At 44.7% G+C, this 23,235-nt stretch overlaps 1 protein-coding gene across 1 annotated transcript; it reads right to left on the bottom strand.

The window, feature by feature from the left end:
* Positions 1-97: 97 nt before the first annotated feature.
* Positions 98-22,819, bottom strand: LOC137096302 (zinc finger protein RFP-like). Its single transcript, XM_067465413.1, has 8 exons — positions 22,415-22,819; positions 21,531-21,626; positions 21,005-21,235; positions 19,257-19,279; positions 17,051-17,169; positions 15,725-15,757; positions 12,091-12,549; positions 98-194 (listed from the first exon to the last, which is right to left on the bottom strand). Exons 1-8 carry the CDS (start codon positions 22,817-22,819, stop codon positions 124-126), a joined length of 1,437 nt encoding a protein of 478 aa, XP_067321514.1. The 3' UTR covers positions 98-123.
* Positions 22,820-23,235: the final 416 nt, after the last annotated feature.

Below are 23,235 nucleotides of genomic sequence, written 5' to 3'. Positions count from 1 at the left end.
GCTATCAGGCTTTAAAAACATTTTGACACAATTATTTCTGCATTGCATATCCAGTTTATACAGACACAGACTCAAAGTTGTAATGTTTTCCCACTTACCAACCAACGGTCAATTTCCTTTGCTTTATTTGCTTTGTAGGCCAGAATTTTCTCTTTTTCCTCCTTCAGAGACTTCAGCAAATTCCAAATTTGGTCCTGAAGAGGAAAATAAAGTCCTTGGTCAATTGTTTTGTCCAAGGTTTAGAAAAGTAGTTTCAAATATCATGCTGTCAACCACACCACATTTACTGGATTTTATAGGAAATTTGGACAATCTTGACCTTTATTGGCAGGCCTCGCTCCTTTTCTTAATGCTACTTCCACAATTTTCCTTACACATAATGAGCTCCTTCAAACAAACAAAGTATCTGAATGTGACAGGTTTTGTTTCTGTACTAAGGTTTTCCACTGATATTAAGTCCAGTCATATCCGACTCTGGGGGTTGGTGCACATCTCCATTACTAAGCTGAAGAGCCGGCATTGTCCATAGACACCTCCAAAGTCATGTGGCCAGCATGACTGCATGGACCACCACTGTTACCTTCCCATCGGAGCGGTACCTATTGATCTACTCACATTTGCATGTTTTCGAACTGCTATGTTGGTGGAAGCTGGGGCTGACAGCGGGAGCTCAGCCCACTCCCTGGATTCAAACCTGCGACCTTTTGGCCAACCAGTTCAGTAGCTCAGTGCTTTAACCCACTGCACACCGGGGCTCATTTCTGTACTAATCAATGTATATATGCGATAACATCCACATGCTGCGGTTGTGGTTTGGTGAGTTATCAGCAATTTAGAGGAGACTCCAACACAATCAGATACAGCAATTTCCACCATGGAACAGCTCTGTCCATCAGGAAGTTCTTCCTAATGACCAGGCCGAATCCTTTTTTCCCCTGTAGTTTGAGCCATTGTTCCATGTCTTAGGGTGCATCTACACTGTAGAATTAATGTAAAATTAATGCAGCACAGACACTACTTTAATTGCCAGGGCTCAAGGATAGCCTGGAAGAAACTGAAATCATGGTTCTGGGACAAGTTTTTTGGAGAGCAGGCATAAAAGCACCTTGGATATGGAATTGGACTGGAATGGTTATATGGGCTGACAAATGTTTTTAAATGTTTTTAACTTAACGATTTATCGACTGTTTTATTTATTATTATTTTATGCTATATTATTGTATTTGTTTGTATGTTGCATCATCGTATTGCTGCCGAGTGTAAGCCGTCCTGAGTCAACCCCCTCCCATGGGGGGGGGGGGGAGGGTGTTGAGAAGGATGGGGTAGAAATGCTGAAAACAAATAATAAATAAATAAATTCTGGGAGTTGTGGTTTGGTGAGTTATCAGCACTCTTTGGCAGAGAAGGCTAAAGACCTTGTAAAACTACAGCTCCCTTGGTTCCATAGTATTGAGTCAAACAGTTATAGGTGTATTGAACTACACGAATTCTACAGTGACCTTAGGTTTCTGAATACCCAAGGGCACAGGATATTGAATTACCAGCCACTCCTCCATATTGTGAGGTGGAACTTCACGTTCTCCTACCTTGTACTCTTTCGATGCCTCATCCACAGTAATCACCTTGTGGTTCTCATGCTCCTTTGACCTGTCACACACCATACAGATGGGGGTTTTGTGGTGCTTACAGAAGAGCTTCAGGGGCTCCTGGTGCCTCTGGCAAATTCCTCCCTTTTCCTCTGCCTTCTGGCTTCCCAGTTTCATGGCTATCTCTACCAGGTTCACCAGCTGCCTATTTGGCCTGATGTCTCCTTTCTGTACTTTCTCCCTGCATTGTGGGCAGGAGGCCTCTTTCCCTTCCCAGCACTGATCCAGGCAGGATTGGCAGAAATTGTGCCCACAGGAGATGATCACTGGCTCCTTGAAATACTCCAGGCAGATGGGACAGGCCAGTTCCTCACAGAGCTTCTTCACAGGGTCTCTAGAAGCCATGGTGGTTGCAGCTGATACTCCAGGAGGAAGAGAAGAGACGTAATGATCTAGCTTTTGTTTCTCAGACTTTCCTTTCATGGACAGCACCTGTTGACTCCGCCTCTGGCCAGCCTCTTTCACTGTAAGATCTGAATTCTTAAAATGCCTGTAGTTTCAAGAACCTGAAAAGAGGACCCTTTCCCTTTCTCTGCCTTTCTGGGAACTATGCAAATTGTTCTCTGAGCATATCACTCCTTTGCTTTAAAAAAAAAGGAAAGGAAAAGGACTTTGCTGGTTTTTGGTTTACTTCCGGGCACAATTCAAAGGGGTGGTTAATATAATCTACTATATAAAGCCTTTGCAACTTAGGTCCAGCCTATCCGACCTGATCCCCCCATAGAAACCTGGCTGACCTTTCTGACTGAAAGAAAAAGGCTTTGTCTTGTCTTGGGGTGTATCTACACCAGTGGTTCCCAACCTGTGGGTCCCCAGATGTTTTGGCCTTCAATTCCCAGAAATCCTAACAGCTGGTAAACTGGTTGGCATTTCTGGAAGTTGTAGGTCAAAACACCTGGGGACCCACACGTTGAGAACCACTGATCTACGCTGTAGAATGAATGGAATCTGACACCACTTTAACTGCCACAACTCAGTGCTATAGAGTCATGGGAACTGTTGTTTGGTGAGGCATGGGCCCTCTGACAGAGAAGGAAAAAGACATTGGAAAACTACAACTCCTTTGATTCAGTAGCATTGGACCGTGGTGTAAATAGACTCTGGGATGCAGCAGAGAGAGGAAGACAGGTGAGAGTGGAAGCAGGAGATCCAGGGAAAAGCGGAGGCATAGGCAGATGGGTAAACCCATCTATCTCATAGTGTTTCCTTTTGCAAGGAAGATTCAGAGGTGGTTTTGCTCATTCCTTCCACAGGAATGTAATCTGTAGCACCTGGGATTCATTTATGGTCACCCATCCAAGTTCTAATTAGGGCTGAATTTGCTTAGCATCCAAGATCAGACAGCATCTGGTCCTTTAGAATAGCAACCTCTTGTTAATTAAGTGAGGTAGCCAAATATAGATTACTTTGCCTCAAATGCTACCGAAGGAAGCCTCCTTCACTACAGCAGATCCCATGAGGAACACAGGTGGGTGAATGTGTTGCACTTAAACATGATTGTGTGAGCAAGACCAGGGTGCATTTGTACTGTATTGATGGAGTTTGACTCCACTTTAACTGCTCTGGCCCAATGCTATGGAAGCATGGAAATTGTAATTTATTGATGTAACAACACCCTTTGGCACAGAAGGTTAAAACCTGATGCTACAACCCCCATAATTTGAAAGCATTGAGCCATGCAGTTTTGGTGTGTGTCGGGAGTGATTCAAGAAACTGCAAGTCAATTCTGGTGTGAGAGATTTTTCTGCAAGGACGTTGCCCAGGGGACACCCAGATGTTTTGATGTATTACCATCCTTGAGGGAGGCTTCTTTCATGTCCCCATATGGGGAGCTAGAGCTGACAGAGGGAGCTCATCCATGCTCTCCCCAGATTCGAACCTCCAATCTGTCGGTCTTCAGTCCTGCCAGCACAAGGGTGTAACGCACTGCATCACTGGGGGCCATGGCATTTAAAGTGGTATCAAAAGGCCCTAATTCCACAGTCTAGATCAGCAGTTCTCAAGCGTGTCTCCCAGGGGTGTCGTTAGGCCATTTTTGGGGGCCACGAGGCTGCCTTGGTTGGCCCCGCCCCCTCCAAAATGTCTGCCAACCCCCCTAGACAGCCTGAAGGGGCCAAGTGGAGCTCAGAAGGGCGTGGGAGCCAGGCAGAAAGCTCCCCACACAGCCTTGCCATTTGGGCAGCCTTTTCTGCCAGGCCCCCGCGCCCTTCTGAGCTCGGAAAGGGGCAAGGGCTGGGCAGAAAAGGCTGCCCAAAAGGCAAGATAGTGCGAGGAGCCCTCTGCCTGGCCCCCACGCCCTTCTGACCTTTTCTGCCTGGCCCTCACCCCTTTCCGAGCTCAGAACCAGGCAGAGAGCTCCACATGGCCCGGCAGTCTGCAGAGCCTTTGCCGCCCAGCCCTCACCCCCTGCTGAGCTCATCATCATCGGTGGAGATCAGTTTCTCTGTTTGTAGGTGAACTACAACTCCTTCAAATCAATTTCCCCTAAAGACCTCTAGTATTTTCTGTGGATCATGGGGGTTCTGTGTGCCAAGTTTGAGTAAATTCCATGGTTGCATGAGTTCAGAATGCTCTTTGATGGCATAGGAACTATACATCTCAGCAACTCCCAAATGTCAAGATCCATTTCCCCCAAACTCCACCATTGTTCAAATTTGGATATATTGAGTATTCATGCCAATTTGGTCCAGTGACTGGCTTGACCTTGAAGGAGCTAGGGGTGGTGACAGCTGGCAGGGAGCTCTGGTGCAGGCTGGTCCATGAGGTCATGAAGAGTCGGAAGCTACTGAACAAATAAGCAACAATTGGTCCAGATCCATAGTTGTTTGGGTTCACAGTGCTTTCCGGATGTAGGTGAACTACGTCTCTCATAAATCACTGTCAATTCCTCCCAACCTCCTCCAGTATTTTCTGTTGATCATGGGAATTCTGTGTGCCAAATTTGGTCCAGGTCTGTAATTCGGGGGGGATCTCAGTGGTCTGTGGAAGTCAGAGCTGATTTGGTTGAAGGTACTGCAAATCCCATCATCCATTGTCCATACTCCCCCCAAACATATTGTTTTTGTGATTAATCACTATGCTTTAATTATGTTCATATTACATGACAACCTTTTGTCTGCCAACCCACGAAGAAACGCACGAGAATAGAAGACACAACACCAATGTTTTGGATTCAAATTGGGCAACTTTTATTTAACGTTACCTATTTAATTTCTTAACTTAACTCAAGGGTGTAAGGAACTGGTGTAACCTAACCCAGGTAGCATCACTACCCGACAATAACAATTTCCGGGCGAAGCACCTGGTTTTCGGTAATCAAACCGTATCACCATCAAGGGAAAGGAATGAGGAGTCTCTTCCAGAGCTCTTGTATCGAGACTCCTTCCAAATAAAAGCCATTAACACACCTCACCCTTTACACTGTAGGTGAGTGTTTAACTTAAGGGCCTTTCACCCCTTAAAGGGGTGCCCTAGGTGCACACCGACTAAAGGAATTTCCCTATCTATTTAAGCCTGGCCTATTTAACGCGTAGCCCACTTCCTCTATCTAGCCCCTAAACAGTATAGGGTAGGCAAAAAACCTCTCCTATAAAACAAGAAGAGGAAAAAATTCCTACCCGGCTCCGCAGGCAACCGCAAATTATACTGTTAATGGGCGGGAGTGGTGGGCCAACTTCCAGGCGTGGAATGAGCCTGGGAGGGCCTAGCCTGTGTTAGCAGGCCACGCCCCCGGATGTTCTGGAGGGTTCCTCCAGAACTCCTCCCTGCCTCGTGTGAGGCAGACAAATGTTTTTTCTCTCCCCATTTCTTGGGGAGAGGAAAACTGTTGTCTGCCAACCCACGAAGAAACGCACGAGAATAGAAGACACAACACCAATGTTTTGGATTCAAATTGGGCAACTTTTATTTAACGTTACCTATTTAATTTCTTAACTTAACTCAAGGGTGTAAGGAACTGGTGTAACCTAACCCAGGTAGCATCACTACCCGACAATAACAATTTCCGGGCGAAGCACCTGGTTTTCGGTAATCAAACCGTATCACCATCAAGGGAAAGGAATGAGGAGTCTCTTCCAGAGCTCTTGTATCGAGACTCCTTCCAAATAAAGGCCATTAACACACCTCACCCTTTACACTGTAGGTGAGTGTTTAACTTAAGGGCCTTTCACCCCTTAAAGGGGTGCCCTAGGTGCACACCGACTAAAGGAATTTCCCTATCTATTTACGCCACGGATTGGGGGCAAATGTCCATTTAGCCCCCATCCCCCACCAATTCCTCTAACACCCCTCTAATACCTTCCTGTAAATCTAATGAAAATCGTTGGTTGCCCAATTCTGAAAGATGTACTCAATCACCACAATACAACCTCTCGTCGTCACGTGTGATGTTTGGGTATTCAATGTAATGACCCCTCCGCTGGATCATGAACAGTCGCATGGCCCAGTGCACTCGTTTTCTGGCTTTCTCGAGCCTTCCCACGTCGCCTCCTTCCAGCCACTAGCAACGAGGTATGATAGCAGACCAAACGACGTGCACCCTGGGCCATGACCAACAAATCCTTCGAATGTCCGCCCGTGCTTACAAAAGAGGGCTTTGCCTGCTAACAGGCCCACATCGTTACCACCGAGGTGGATAACCAACACATCAGGAGGAAAAACCACTCCCGGCATCAAACAACAAAGGGGGCACAAACCGTCCCAACGCAGGCTTCTCATGCCTCTCCATTCCACCGTTGCCGTGGAAGAGAGACCCAAGTGCTGGCCATAGGCAGTCCTGTGGGCCTCTCTCACTGCCCAGAAGACATAACTGTGTCCGCAGACCAGTACCATTCTTCTATGTGCCAGCCCTGCGTGAACAGTCGCATGGCCCAGTGCACTCGTTTTCTGGCTTTCTCGAGCCTTCCCACGTCGCCTCCTTCCAGCCACTAGCAACGAGGTATGATAGCAGACCAAACGACGTGCACCCTGGGCCATGACCAATAAATCCTTCGAATGTCCGCCCGTGCTTACCAAAAGAGGGCTTTGCCTGCTAACAGGCCCACATCGTTACCACCGAGGTGGATAACCAACACATCAGGAGGAAAAACCACTCCCGGCATCAAACAACAAAGGGGCACAAACCGTCCCAACGCAGGCTTCTCATGCCTCTCCATTCCACCGTTGCCGTGGAAGAGAGACCCAAGTGCTGGCCATAGGCAGTCCTGTGGGCCTCCCTCACTGCCCAGAAACATAACTGTGTCCGCAGACCAGTACCATTCTTCTATATGCCAGCCCTGCGTGGCCTGTGACGGTAATGATAACTAGGCTGAACCAACCGTATGTAACTTCTGGTCTGTTTTGGAAGTTCTACTTCTGATTTCCACACTATCTTAAAAAACTTTGATGTCGGAAACCAAAAATGCGCGGTGTGAGGTATCGTTATTGGCTAATGTCACCAATTCACTCACGCGTAGCTGCAAAACGTGCATTCCACGCCGCCGCCTGATATAAAAACTATTCATAATATGATGTGTGGGGAACATGGCTCAAGGGCCGGGATCTGAAAATCCTCCTAAAGCCGCAACGCAAGTAATTTGCTGCAGCTCTGTAAGGCTAACTTTCCAGCCAGCAACTAAGCGGACCCGCTTTGATCGGGCTGGGGCCCTTTTGGAACATTAACCTGTCCTGGGTTCCTTCTACTGAACTGGGCGCCTCTTGGCCCACCTCTTGTGGGTTTTCCCTTGTAACAACTATTGGTTGCGTGGTTACCCTGGCATATTGCACAGGAGTGCTGATATTTACAGTCATCGCGGGCGCAAGCTCCCTGGGCCGACAAGTATAAAGCGCCAGTAAAACAAATTGACAATGTTTTATCACTTATATATATAGGGCAATGCATAACTGCTTAAATCTGTGCCTAACCGACTCTTATATAGTTATAACGTAATAGTCCGAGGCTCACCCTAAGCTCGCCCTTCAAGTGACCCACTGTTCAAGCAACTAATATGCTATTTACTTGTGTTTGCTTTACCTAAAGGCAGAGCTCTCAAAATGCCATGCAAGGGAAGCCAAGGCTAGACCGGGCATCTTGATGAACTCCCATTTGCATTGCTTCTTGCTGCGAGGTTATCCCAAGTTGTGGCTGACATCAGGAGCTCACCCCACACCCAAGTAATCAGAGCCTATCGCTGTGCCTATTGATCTATTCACATTTGCATTAAGTCTCACTGTGAGGCTATCGCAAGCTGGAGCTAACATCAGGAGCTCACCCCACACCCACGTAATCAGCGCCTATCGCTGGGCCTATTGATCTTTCACATACCCTTTTGTCTTTGCAGCTGTTGTGCTGGGCCTCCCTGTCGAAAGGGCTGACTCTCTTTAGTGTTTTGTATAGTATGGCCGCTATCGGCCTTCTCACCAGAAACTGCTCTGGTTGTATTCATTACCTCCATCCACAATTGACTGTCGATGAGGTCCCATCGCTTGTTAGGCATCGTGGCAGCCTCAGAACAAAAGCGGCTATCGTAAACAAGCCACGCCTGACCAGTGTAGTTGACATATGCCCCATATATTAGATTTTGATATTTAAACAAGGCCTTGGCCCTGTAATCCTTTAGGGCCGCCCACATTCTTCTTCGGCGCCATCCTGAAAGGAAAATAACCAGTGACTGTGTCAATAAGTATATAGCGCCAGTATAACAAATTGACGAAGACTTTGTCCCTTATATATATCTAAACATATAGGGCAACACGTTTGCATTGAGTCTTGCTGTGAGGTTATCACAAGTTGGAGCTGACATCAGGAGCTCGCCCCGCACCCAAGTAGCCGGAGCCTACCATTGGGCCTATTGATCTACTCCCATTTGCATTGAGTCTTGCTGTGAGGTTATCACAAGTTGGGGCTGACAACCGGAGCTCACCCGCACCCCAGTAGCCAAAGCCTATCGTTGGGGCCTATTGATCTACTCACATTTGCAATTAGTCCCACTATAAGGTTTACATAAGTAGAGGCTAACCGCGGGAGCTCGCCCCCCTATACCAACCCAGGCCTGCCACTGGGCTTATTGCTCTAGTCATTTTCCTTTTTGAGTATACAGGCCGACTGTAAGGCCAACCTAATTTGGGGCTAACCAAGGGAACTCACCTGTAGCAACTGGCAAAGACTGTACCATTGGGAGGTCACATAAGTTAAGGCTCCCATCAGGAGCTTGCAATACTTATGGCCAGGGCCCGCGACAGGGCTTATTGATCCCTTCCCATTTGACTTCATTGCTGGATCTAACAGCAGGAGCTCTCTCCCTGATCCATTTTTTTTTTTTGGTATCAGAAGCTGGATTAAACAGCAGGAGCTCCCCCTCTGATCCTATTTAAAATAATATTTTTTTTATTATTATTATTTTTGGTATCAGAAGCTGGATCTAACAGCAGGAGCTCCCCCTCTGATCCTATTTAAAATAATAATATTTATTTATTTATTTATTTAGGTATCAGAAGCTGGATCAAACAGCAGGAGCTCCCCCTCTGATCCTATTTAAAATAATAATTTTTATTTTATTTTATTATTATTATTATTAATTTATTTTTTTTTGGTATCAGAAGCTGGATTAAACAGCAGGAGCTCCCCCTCTGATCCTATTTAAAATAATAATTTTTATTTTTTATTTTTTTTGGTATCAGAAGCTGGATCTAACAGCAGGAGCTCCCCCTCTGATCCTATTTAAAATAATATTTATTTATTTATTTATTTAGGTATCAGAAGCTGGATCAAACAGCAGGAGCTCCCCCTCTGATCCTATTTAAAATAATAATTTTTATTTTATTTTATTTGGTATCAAAAGCTGGATCTAACAGCAGAAGCTCTCTCCCTGATCCATTTCTTTTGTATCAGAAGCTGGATCAAACAGCAGGAGCTCCCCCTCTGATCCTATTTAAACTAATAATTTTTATTTTATTTTATTTTAATTTTTTTTTTGGTATCAGAAGCTGGATCTAACAGCAGGAGCTCTCTCCCTGATCCATTTTTTTATTATTTTTTTTGGTATCAGAAGCTGGATCTAACAGCAGGAGCTCTCTCCCTGATCCATTTTTTGGGAGCTGTGGCTAACATCGGGAGCTCGCTCTGCTCCCAAATAAGAACTATCGACCTTAGGTCAGCAACCACTGTAGCCAAGGGTATAACTCCCCTATTACCTGTGTATATTTAACATCATACCTACTACATATAACACGCATCCGGCCCAAAATAAAGTAATTGAAATAACTTTCACTTTCATTTTGCCCCATGTGGCAAACGAAATTGGGCCTATCCTAAAATGGCGGCCGCCCCATCTCCCACAATGGCCTCCATCAACGGCCCGGACGGCGCCCAAAATTGACGCTGCGAGCTAGCCGCATGCCAAGCCGCCCAGCTCCAGGCCCCTGGGCACATGGGCCCTTGTTTGCCATAACCAAGGCCTCTGTGAAGGGCCCTGAAGGGCCCAGCCTTCGTCCGGGAGGGGTGGGGGGTGGGTGAAGCCTACCTCCCCCAGGACCCCTGTACAGACCTGTAGATGCTCTTCTTATCCCCTTAACCTCTTTTCTTCTCTTCTTTGTTGAACCTCTTCAGGCTTCTTGTCTTCGCTCTTCTCTGCGACCTCTCTCCCCAACTTCCAGGCGTGGAATGAGCCTGGGAGGGCCTGGCCTGTGTTAGCAGGCCACGCCCCCGGATGTTCTGGAGGGTTCCTCCAGAACTCCTCCCTGCCTCGTGTGAGGCAGACAAATGTTTTTTCTCTCCCCATTTCTTGGGGAGAGGAAAACTGTTATCTATATATGCAAACAGGATTCATTGCTTATTTTAGATAAAATGAAATTTTGCTGGCGCACAAGCTTTAACTGTGCAAATAATTCCCTGGTCACCGCCGAAACTTGGGGTTCCAAGCTCAGCATTGGGTCCATAATCACACCCAGACTGCAAACCTGTGTCTTCAGGGGGGGGGTGTAACCCCATCCAACACAGGCTGTAACCCTATGCCCTGTTCGGCCTTGCAACTGACCAGGAGTACCTCTATCTTGTCTGGATTCAATTTCAATTTGTTCGCACTCATCCAGATTGTCACAACGGCCAAGCACTGATTCAGGATCTGAACAGCCTCTTTAGTAGCGGGTGGAAAGGAATGACAGAGTTGGACATCATCTGCGTACAGATGACACCACACCCCGGATGATCTCCCCCAGTGGCTTCATGTAAATATTAAAGGCTTTTCCTGATTCTGTTGGTTCTTCTAAACCTGGTTTCAGTTTGTGTGAAGAGAGGAGTATAGTCTCAATGGGGGAAATCCCCTCCCAACTTTATCCTCCCTGACAGAGAGCACTAACCAAGACATATTCTACAGTTACCACTTTACAATAATATTTGCACCATAAAGAATACGGTACAATGGGTTTTTAAAAATGTAAATATAAACAGTTCAATGAAAAATATATGATGTCTGGCAGCAACTCTATTCTTGCCTTATCTCATCTCTCCTTTTTTACTTGGAAAAGCCCAGTTTAGTTCTCAAGATTTCTGTGGGGGAAAATGGGACTCACCTTTTTTTGGGGAAACCCAATCAACATTTCATTGTTCATTGCAGCAAAAACAAGAGTCCACCACACTATTTGTGCACTATTCTCTTTATAACATTTATTACTACCTTACAAGTACAGCAGAAGTGGTAAATATTCAAAAGATAGAAAAAGCCAAAAAGGGAACATGGTCAACTTCCAACAGATTCATTTTAGAGCCCTTATAAATGCCTTGATAATTGTTCTGCCTAGGAATAGCTATAGTTGACTCCCACAGGAATCTGGCCATAGAGCCACGCTGAAGGACCTAAATATTCCCAGAGAGACTATTTTAACCAAATCTCTGAATAATTAAAACCTACAAAAATGAAACCATCAAATATGGTTGACCAGTTTTCATTCGTACTTGATCCAATGCTGTTTGGGTGTGAAACCAAAGCCTCATAAGCAAATCCAACTTACATCCCTCTGGAAGTTCAAGAAATGGTGAAAGGGGAATAGAAAGGCTGCCCACCTACTACTGAATTATAGAATTATTGGGTAACAATTGGTTTCAATGTATTATTATGTTTATGTTTAGTATTATGTTTATTTATTATGTTTATGTTTTTCCCTCTTTGATGTGGTTGTTGTTGCTGTCTTTCCAAATGGGAGAGGAAGTCCTTGGCCGATCCATGAGCTAAGCATTGCACTGGGAAATGGCTTCATCATTCACACTCCAGCCTCCCAGTCAGTCTTTAGGTAAATATATAAAAAGAGAGCAGAGGCCCCACAAAGAAAAGCAACATCCCCAGCTCTCTGGAGATAAAGTTCCTCTTGTGTCTCAGCTGGTGTGAGGTTTTGGACGTTGGCCTCCATCCTTAAGGAGAGAGTGTCAGTTGGGCTTTTCTTTTCACATAAAACAGTGGGAGGAGGGTCTCACCTGAGAAAGAGGCTGGAGGGTATTCAAAGATCATGGCTGCCGAGTCTGCATCGTAAAAGGCCACCAGACCCCCTTCGTAATTCAGAGTCACACGAATCCTCTTGGGCTCCTCGTTCAGAGTCAGACACAGGTCCTCATCATTGTTGGAGGAGAAGCTGTACTCACTCCTCCACTTTCCCACTTCCCAGATCCCAGCTTCAGGGCCGCGGTGGTCTAAGTCCTTCCTCTCCACAGACTTCCTGGCAACACCCACAAACCATCCTTCCTCACTCCCCACAAGGACATCCCAAAAATGCCTGCCTCCTGTGAATCCCTCCTGGCCCAGCACATAAGCATAGTCACTGAATCTCTCAGGATTGTCAGGAAGAAGTTGCATTTTCTTTCCAAATGTCACACGCCTGCAATCTTCAGAGAGTATGAGCTGAGGATAGGCTGTGTCTGGATCCAGAGTCACATGTGCTGTTGGTGGCGGAAGCACATCAGGGGTGGAGAAAGAAAGGAAAAAAGAGACAGACAGATGTGAATTGCTGTAGGGTTCAGCTTCCATTTACCTTTTTTATAAAATGACAAGGAAATCCTCCTCCTGTCAGCTGGAGCTTTGTTATCTTCTCTGATGCCTGTTTTTGAACTAAATCCTTCCAACTTTGTTTGTGAGGTAATTATTTCACCAGAAAGCTACAGATATGGACAGGTTCTTCGGTTTAACAGCTGAGTTACCTGAGTGCCATTACATGAATGCTTAGGAATATCACTTGTTCAAAGGGCTGACTTCTAACAAGGTCATGCTTTTCTTGACTAGTGGTTTTCCAAAGGTGGTCTCCACGTGTTCATGGAGATTCACATTGGATGTGACATCCTTTTTACCTTTTCAATAAGGTTATGGTGCATTTATTTCCAACAGTTTATGGAATTTCTAATATACCTCATATTTCATTTTGGGGCACGGGACCAATTCTTTGCCTAGGATTGCCTTGTTTACTTAGATTACTGTAATGGTTTCTACGTGGGGCTTCTCCTGGAGAGTACCCGGAAACTTCACTTAGTCCAAAGAGCTGCAGCCAGGTTTTTTATGATGTTTTTATACTTAATATTGATTTATATGGATTGTTGTTTACATGATTTTAATATGTTTTAAGCCACTTTGGGTCTTGTGAGGGAGAAAAGCAGAATATAAATAAAGATGATGATGATGATGAATCATAGAATCATAGAATCATAGAATCAAAGAGTTGGAAGAGACCTCATGGGCCATCCAGTCCAACCCCATTCTGCCAAGAAGCAGGAATATTGCATTCAAATCACCCCTGACAAATGGCCATCCAGCCTCTGTTTAAAAGCTTCCAAAGAAGGAGCCTCCACCACACTCCGGGGCAGAGAGTTCCACTGCTGAACGGCTCTCACAGTCAGGAAGTTCTTCCTCATGTTCAGATGGAATCTCCTCTCTTGTAGTTTGAAGCCATTGTTCCGCGTCCTAGTCTCCAAGGAAGCAGAAAACAAGCTTGCTCCCTCCTCCCTGTGGCTTCCTCTCACATATTTATACATGGCTATCATATCTCCTCTCAGCCTTCTCTTCTTCAGGCTAAACATGCCCAGTTCCCTAAGCCGCTCCTCATAGGGCTTGTTCTCCAGACCCTTGATCATTTTAGTCGCCCTTCTCTGGACACATTCCAGCTTGTCAATATCTCTCTTGAACTGTGGTGCCCAGAATTGGACACAATATTCCAGATGTGGTCTAACCAAAGCGGAATAGAGGGGTAGCATTACTTCCTTAGATCTAGACACTATGCTCCTATTGATGCAGGCCAAAATCCCATTGGCTTTTTTTGCCACCACATCACATTGTTGGCTCATGTTTAACTTGTTGTCCACGAGGACTCCAAGATCTTTTTCACATGTACTGCTCTCGAGCCAGGCGTCCCCCATTCTGTATCTTTGCATTTCATTTTTTCTGCCAAAGTGGAGTATCTTGCATTTCCACTTGTCACTTCTTTCCAAGATGAAGAGGAAGCATTAGTGAGCACTCTCTGTGTTCGTCCACTTAACTAATTACAGATCCGCCTCACCGTAGTTTTGCCTAGCCCACATTGGACTAGTTTCCTTGCCAGAAGGTCATGGGGGACCTTGTCGAAGGCCTTACTGAAATCCAGGTACGCTACATCCACGGCATTCCCCACATCTACCCAGTTTGTAACTCTATCGAAAAAAGAGATCAGATTAGTCTGGCATGACTTGTTTTTGATAAATCCATGTTGACTATTAGTAATGACCGCATTTGTTTCTAAGTGTTTGCAGACCACTTCCTTAACAATCTTTTCCAGAATCTTGCCCGGTATCGACATGAGGCTGACTGGACAGTAGTTGTTTGGGTCATCCTTTTTTCCCTTCTTGATGATGATGATGATGATGATGATGATTATACTCGTGCCCCAGAGAAATTAGGCAAGCCCCCTCCCTGGCAGTCTTCAGGAAGAGTCTGAAAAATTGGCTGTTCCAGTGTGCCTTCAATGAATGAATGAACAATAATCCCTGACCTGACCAAACCCTACATAAAATGCCCTCAGAAGCACTTTATTTTACCTGTTAGTGCAATTAAACTCTACTTCGTCCCTCGAATCCCCTGTCCAAATATATTACATTGCATTCTCAGCCAGTGTTTTTAAACTTTTAAACTTTTAATTTCCGTAACTGGCTATGCCCATTGTGACAAATTTTCCATGTCCAGATATTCAGATTTTATATTGTCTGAAGTGTTTATACTGTTTTTTGTATTTGTATTTTATTTTATTTCCTTATAGTATATAGTTATATTTTTATGTGTATATTTGCATACAACAACAAAGATGGTGGCGGGGTATAAATAAAGATGATGATGATGATGATGATGATGATGATGATGATGATTATGATGATTATGTCCCTTCACATAGAAAATATCAGTATCTAGAATCCAGGCGTTTGATTAACGGATAGCGGCAATTGGCAAGAAGACTTAGGATATTTACAACATTGAATCTGTCTAGACTTGGATTTAGTTTTGCCGGCATGCATAATTTACTGTCTAATGAATTATATAATGTGTCTTAATGGTTTTTAATGTTTTAATGGTTTTTAATGCTTTAATTGTACTTTGGATTGTTTACTTATTGACGGCACCGTATGGTGCTTGTGTGAGGCCGCCCTGAGTCCTCCTTCGGGCGGAGAAGGGCGGGGTAAAAGTGCATGAAATAAAAATAAATAAATAAATAAATAGATTCTGGAGACTTCTGCTGAAGAGGCAAATAAACTGAGCTAAATGAAGCCCGAATGCTGCCTAAGAGCCAAGATGACTACAGTGAGACTATTGTACTTTGAGGATGGATTTACACTGCCATATAATCCAGAATCTGATCCCGGATTATCTGCTTTGAACTGGATTATATGAGTCTATACTGGCATATAGTCCACTTCAAAGTAGATAATCTGGATTCAGAAGCTGGATTATATGGCAGTGTAGATGGGGCCTGAGAGACCAGGGTCTGAATACCCCCCCCCCCCTGCAGTGGAAAGCCCCTGGGTGGCCTTGGGCAAGTCCCACTCTCAGCCTCCGAGGGAAGGCCATAGCAAACCCCTCTTAAACAAAATCTTTTTGGTTTACCTTTTTGCTGCTGAACTCCAGATTCCAGAGAGTCTAAAGAGAGAAGGGAAAGAGAGAGACTTAGCAGGACATGGTGACTCTCAGGCCCCTTCCATACAGCTGAATAAAATCCCACGTTATCTACTTTGAACTGGGATATATGGCACTGTGAACTCAGATAACCCAGTTCAAAGCAGATAGTGTGGGATTTTCTGCTTTGATATTCTGGGTTATATGGCTGTGTGGAAGGGCCCTCAGAAATCAAGAGGAAACAATTCACGTGGCTGAGATCCTTCATCCAAGAGATGAAGCGTAACTTCAACCACATACAGTTATGTCTCATTAGGGAATGGTGGCATTGGTTGTGAAATGTGAATTACTGCATTGGCACGCAATGTACAGCCAAACATTGAATTCAATAGATACATTATGTGTTGCAATATGTGATGCAGAATACATAGGGGAATGGAAGCTTTGGGTATGTAGACAAAAGGTGTCTGAAAAGTTCACATTAGAAGGAAAGAAAGGATGGGTTGAGGGGAACCTCCTCTGCCTATTTCCTCGCTAAGTATGTCTCAGTGCATAAGGAGTTAAGACAGCTACAGAGAAATGCTAACCGCCTCTCAGACTGAGGTTAAGAATAGTTAATCTGATCATTCACAGATTGATTAAAATGTCCTCTCTCTGAATCTCCAGGTCCTGCTGTGTGACTTGGTGGTCAATGTCCGCCAAAGGTTGAGCCCTAGAGTCATGCTGGAGGATCTAGAACAGTGGTTCTCAACCTGTGGGTCCCCAGATGTTTTGGCCTACAACTCCCAGAAATCCCAGCCAATTTACCAGCTGTTAGGATTTCTGGGAGTTGAAGGTCAAAACATCTGGGGACCCACAGGTTGAGAACCACTGATCTAGAAATTCCCACAGAGAACACCTCTCTAGTGATCTCTAGGTCCTACAGTCAGCTTGTAGTTTCAAACATCTGATAGAAGTTGCTCATAGAGTTGTACTGTATGACCTAGGCCCCATCTACATTGCCAAATAATCCAAATTACCCGCTTTGAACTGGGTTATATGGCAGTGAAGAGTAATATAATCCAGTTCTAAGATTGATAATTTGAATGATATGGCAGTGTAGATCCAGCCCTAGACCCCTTCTGCACTATCATATAATCCAGATTATTGCTTTGAACTGGATTATATGAGTCTACAATGCCATATTATCCAGTTCGAAACAGATAACCTGAATCTTATATGGCAATGGTGACAACTGCATTCATTCTACAGTGTTGATGATACCCTTTCTGATGAAATGTCACATCTCATTAAAAATCCTTTCTGATATTTGGTTACCTCTGCATTGCTCCATGACAGCCTCCAGGAAGAAACCTATATCACGGAAGTCCCAGATCTTCCATTTCAGGACAGGAGGAAAAACTGCAGGAGTTTCACATTTCTCCTTCTTCTGATACCTGGAGGAGAAAGAACAATATCAGAGGGTTCCTCACTACTTCCACAGACCTGGCTAAATGCTATGCCATTGTGGGAGTTGTAGTCTTATAAGATATATGCTGAGCCAAGTCAGCTCTCTGGTACAGCAGGGAGCCAGCGGTGAGGAAGCAAGTGAAATGGAGACTAGATCAGCATTGGTGAAAACTCATAGCGAATCTGACTGAGCATAGCCTGGAGTTCATTCAAAAGCCTATTCTGCAGCAATGAAGGCAGCAGAAAAATCATTCATTGCTGCCAACATTGCATCTGCACAGAACTACCCAAGAGAGTTGTTTTGAGTGGTCAGAGGACTATTAAATCTTGTCCAGCCAGGGATCCCTAACCAATCAGCAGCTCATTGTGATGAATTTGCCAGTTTCTTTGCAGATAAAGTCACTCAGATCCATTCCGTCATTGACTTGATCCCACTCAAATTATCATCCAATTTCAAACCACCCCTTCCTTGGTAAGGTTCTAGAGAAGGTGGTGGCCTCACAACTCTAAAGTTTATTGGATGAAACCGATCATATGAATCCCTCCCAATCTGGTTTCATGCCTGGTCATGGGACAGAGATGGCATTGATCACCTTGGTGGATGATCTACAAAGAGAATTAGACAGGGGGAGTGTGTCCCTGCTAGTCCTCCTGGACCTCTCAGCAGCTTTCGATACCATCAATTATGGTATCTTTCTAGGTCATCTCTCAGGGACGGGACTGGATGGCACTGTTTTGCAGAGGCTCCAGTCCTTCCTGGAGGGAAACTGGGGGATGCTGTTCGATTCCCTGGCTGGTAGCCTGTGGGGTCCCTCAGGGTTCAATTCTGTCCCCCATGCTAACATTTACATGAAACTGCTGGGAGAGATCATCTGGAATTTTGGAGTTTGGGTCAAATTTATGCCGATGACACCCAACTCTATTACTCCTTTCCACCAAAAGCCAAGGATGCCTTTCTGCCCCTCAACCGGTTATTGTCAACAGTGGTGGACTGGATTTGTGCTAATAAGTTGAAGGTAAATCCAGACAAAACAGGAGACTCCTGTTCAGTTGTAAAGCAGATGAGGGTGTGGGATTACAACCTGAGTTGGATGGGGTCACACTTCCCCTGAAGACACAGGTTCACACTCTGGGGGTGCTCCTGGATTCATCACTGACCCTGGAACTCCAGGTGTTGGCGGTGGTCAGGAGCACATACCTTGAGACACCAGATCTGGCCATGGTAGTCCATGCCTTAGTTACATCTGGACTACTGCAACACTCACTATGTGGGGCTGCCTTTGAAGATAGTTGAGAAGCTGCAACAGTTCAGAGACTGGCAGCCAGGTTACTAACTGGAGTGCCGTACATGGAGAGAACTATTCCCATGCTGCGGCAGCTCCAATGGCTGCCGCTCCGCTTCCAGGCTAGATACAAAGTACTGGTACCTATAAAGCCCTAAAACTGTTATTCGCAACCTATTGGTCCCTAGATGTTTTGGCCTTCAGTTCCCAGAAATCCTAAGCTGGTAAACTGTCTGGAATTTCTAGGAGTTTTAAGCCAAAACACCTAGGGACCCACAGGTTGAGAACCACTGCTCTAAACGGTTAGGGCCCAGACTATTTGAAGAACTGCATATCTGCATATAAACCAGCACAAACACTGCGATCCACAGAGGAGGCCCTCTTCTTGGTCCCACCCTCGTCTCAAGCACAGCTAGTGGGGATGAGAAAGGGGGCCTTCACCGTGGCCACTCCCCACCTCTGGAACTTTACATTGGAATTAATCACAATAACAAAATTACAGTTATGAAGTAGCAACAAAAATAATTTGATGGTTGGGGGTCACCACAACATGAGGAATTGTATTAAGGGGTTGTGGCATTAGGAAGGTTGAGAAACACTGGTCTACAGTGTAGATGCACCTACAGAATGACAGGGATGGTAGGAGCCTCATAGGCATCAAGTCCAACTCTACCATGAACCCCAGCCAAACACTGAATCGTACAATGCACTGCTACTTTGAAAAGCCTGAAAAGATGGGAGAGGCACGTGCTTCACTTGAAAACCTGAGATATGGTGGGAGATTCACTTACCCCTGTAAGAAGCTTCCAATATCCTGTGAATGAAGGAAATAAACAACTCAGCATATCTCTGAAAAGGTAGCATTTCCAACTCATTGCAATAGCTGAAGCAAACCTAGGAGGGTGAAACAGCCCTCCCTCCACAAACTAGAGAGATGGGAGAAATCTATGTTGGGAGGGATAGCCAATACTCCAGAGGACAGGAGCAGGATTCAAAACGATCTTGACAGATTAGAGCGATGGGCCAAGACTAACAAAATGAAGTTCAACAGGGACAAATGCAAAATACTCCACTTAGGCAGAAAAAACGAAATGCAAAGATACAGAATGGGAGACAATGCCTGAAGAAGAGAAGGCTGAGAGGAGATATGATAGCCATGTATAAATATGTGAGAGGAAGCCACAGGGAGGAGGGAGCAAGCTTGTTTTCTGCTTCCCTGGAGACTAGGACGCGGAACAATGGCTTCAAACTACAAGAGAGGAGATTCCATCTGAACATGAGGAAGAACTTCCTGACTGTGAGAGCCATTCAGGAGTGGAACTCTCTGCCCCGGAGTGTGGTGGAGGCTCCTTCTTTGGAAGCTTTTAAACAGAGGCTGGATGGCCATCTGTCAGGAGTGATTTCAATGCAATATTCCTGCTTCTTGGCAGGGGGTTGGACTGGATGGCCCATGAGATCTCTTCCAACTCTTTGATTCTATGATTCTATGTCATGAGTATCTATTTCAAACAGCTTTTTGGCTGAGCCACCAAATTACTATTCAAATGCACCTTCTTCAAGCCCCAGGATGTTTGGAAAGTGGATCTCTTCACTCAAAGAATCTGCTATGCAAGAATCAAAGCATTCCTGACAGATAGCCATCCAACCTCTGTTAAAAATCTTCAGTGAAGAAGACCTCTCCACTGTTTGAGACAAGAGAAAAAAAGCCTGCTCTCTCTTCCTGAAACATAGCATACATGTCACTTCTCAGTCTTCTCTTCTCCGGGTTAAATGTGCCCAACTCCTTAAGCCACTCCTCTTAGGGCTTGGCTTCCAAACCTTTGGCCATTTTGGATAGCTTTCTCTGAACACCTTCCAGCTTGTTAATATCCTGTCTGAATTCTTTTGCTCAGAACTGGACACAGGATTGTTCCAGGTACGGACTGATGAAAGCAGAATAGAGAAGGACTTTTATGTCCCTTTGAGACACTATACTATTGAGGTAGACTAGGATCATATATATATATATATATATATATACATATATACATATATATATATATAGCTTCTGCATCACTTTGGTGACTCATGTTCAACTTGGGTTCTTCTTTGGAGGTCTTACAGGAGTGTTGCAGCTGTGTATTCCTGCATGGCAGAATATGGCTAGACTGAATGACCCTTTTGATCGTTTCCCACTCTATCATTCTATGATTCTAAAGAAGTGTTAAAGGCTTGGACACAGTCCCAAGGACCTTTGTGTTCTCTGTTGAAAGGAGCCATCATACCACCTTACAGGTTGGGTATTCTTTATCTGAAAAGTCGGAGACCAGCAGTGCTTTGGATTTTTTCAGATTTTGGAATAGTAAGATGTCTTTGAGATGGGACTCAAGTTTAAACACTAAATTCATTTATGTTTTGTATTTGTAATTTTGTTTTATATAGGTAATCTTATACAATATTTTTAATATTGTGTGTATAAAACAAAGTCTGTGTACACTGAACCATTCGAAGTCAAAGGTGTCACTGTCTCAGCAGTCCATGGGGAGAAAATAGGCCTTACCTGAAGAAATTCACTTGCTGGTTGCTGGTACTTCTCCTCCACCTCTTGCATGAGACCTGAGAGAGAGAAGAGTTCTTTGGAGATCCTGGCCAGATGTTCCTCCCTTTTGGCCCAAATCTCCTTCTCCACCTCTTCCATTTTTGCCAGCAGATGCCTCTCTTGTTCTTCTAGAAACTGGTGCATGCATCTGAATTCAACCACTGTCTTCTCCTTCTGAATTTGGGTTACCTTCTGCAATAAAGGAAAGGAGATACAGGAGTGAGAGGCAGAATAAAGGGTTTTTGGAGTTCTCAACTTTTCCTTGACAAGAGACTTGTGTCTCTTCGCATAGAAAACATCAGTATCCAGTAGTGAAAGAGCTTCGTGAATTCCTTCAAAGGTCTGCCATTGGAATGGACTTGGGTCAATATTTTCTGTACGTTATCAGGTATTTTGTAATGGTGGACATTTCTGATACAATGATGTCTGCACTGCGTATCCAGTTTGTCCAGACACAGGCTCAAAGTTGTAATGTTTTCCCACTTACAAGAACATAGTCAGTTTCCTTTTCTGTATCTGCTTTGTAGGCCAGAATTTTCTCTCTTTCCGTCTCCAGAGACTCCAGCAAATTCCCAATCTGATCCTGAAGAGAAAAACAAAGTCCTTGGTCACGTCTGTTGTTCACAGTTGACAATAGTTTCAAAGATCATGCCATCAAACAGGCCACGTTTACTGGATTTTTCAGGAGCTTTGAACGATCCTGACCTCTCTCCTTTTCTTAATGCTGCTTCCACTTCTGTCCCAGCATTGCCGAATAGGTAGAAACAAGCAAATAAAAAGAATAGTGATAATAAAGCGCTCAACTCAGTATGTAGACACTGTCAGTGACATTTGGAATAGCAGATTTGTGCAATAAAAGCCATTATCCAACTTCATTCTGCCACTCTGGAACACACAATCCAAGCATCCCCTGACAGATGGCCATTCAGCCTCTGTTTAGAGAAGGAAACTCCAACACATTACAGAGAATTCCACCAGAGAACAGCTCTTTCCATCCGTACATTCTTCCTAATGGTCTTTCTGTCATCTGATTCATTGTTCCATGTCTTAGAGTGCATCTACAGTATGGAATTCTGAGAGTTGTGGTTTGGTGAGGCAGCAGCACTTTTTGGCAAAGAAGGCTAAAGACCTTGTAAAACTACAACTCTCCTGGTTCCATGAGTCCCCCTTCGAGGGGATAAGGGCGGGGTATAAATATAGGAAATAAATAAAATAAATAAATAGCATCGAGTCAAGCCAGTTAAAGGTGTGCCGGACTACACGAATTCTACAGTGTAGATGGCCCTTAACTTTCTGAAAACCCCAGGCCACAGGATATTGAATTGCCAGCAACCCCTCCGTATTGTGGAATGGGACTTTACCTCCTCTTACCTTGTACTCTTTTGCTGCCTCATCTAGAGGAATCACCTTGTGGTTTTCATGCTCCTTCGATCTGTCGCACACCAGACAGATGGGGTCTTCGTGGTCCTTGCAGAAGAGCTTCAGGGGCTCCTGGTGCCTCTGGCAGACTCTGCCCTTTTCCTCTGCCTTCTGACTCCCCAATTTCATAGCTATCTCCACCAAGTTCGTCAGCTGCCAATTCCGCTTGATGTCTCCTTCCTGCACTTTCTCCCTGCATTGTGGGCAGGAGGTCTCTTTCCCTTCCCAGCATTGATCCAGGCAGGACTGGCAGAAATTGTGCCCACAGGATATGATCACAGGCTCCTTGAAATACTCCAAGCAGATGGGACAGGCCAGTTCCTCACAGAGCTTCTTCAGAGAGTCTCCAGAGGCCATGGTTGCTGATGCTGTTCAACTGGGAAGACCAGACAAAGCTAATAGCCTTATTACTTTCGTTTCTCAGACTTTCTCTTCTTGGAAATCAGTTGAGGACTCCGCCTCTGCCCAACCTCTGGCACTGCAACCTCTGAGCTCTCCAAATACCTCTGCCTTTGAGAAACTGAATATATGACGCTTCCTCTTTCTCTGTCTTCCTGGGCACTTTGCAAGTTATATTCTCTAAGCATACATTTGATGTTGCTGTATTAAATTGTTTTTAATTGTTTTAAATTTGTTTTAAATTTGTTTTTAATTTCTTTTAGATTTTAGCCTGTTCTTGTAAGCCGCTCTGAGCCCCAGGGGAGTGGTGGCATATAAGTTTGAAGTATAAATAAATAAATAAATAAATCTCCCTTCCTAAAAAAGAAAAAGAG

This window comes from Anolis sagrei, chromosome 2, assembly GCF_037176765.1.
Source record: "Anolis sagrei isolate rAnoSag1 chromosome 2, rAnoSag1.mat, whole genome shotgun sequence".
In the NCBI taxonomy this organism is placed as follows: domain Eukaryota; kingdom Metazoa; phylum Chordata; class Lepidosauria; order Squamata; family Dactyloidae; genus Anolis; species Anolis sagrei.
Note: the sequence above shows the minus strand (reverse complement) of the source record. Positions and strands in the feature narration are given on the sequence as shown.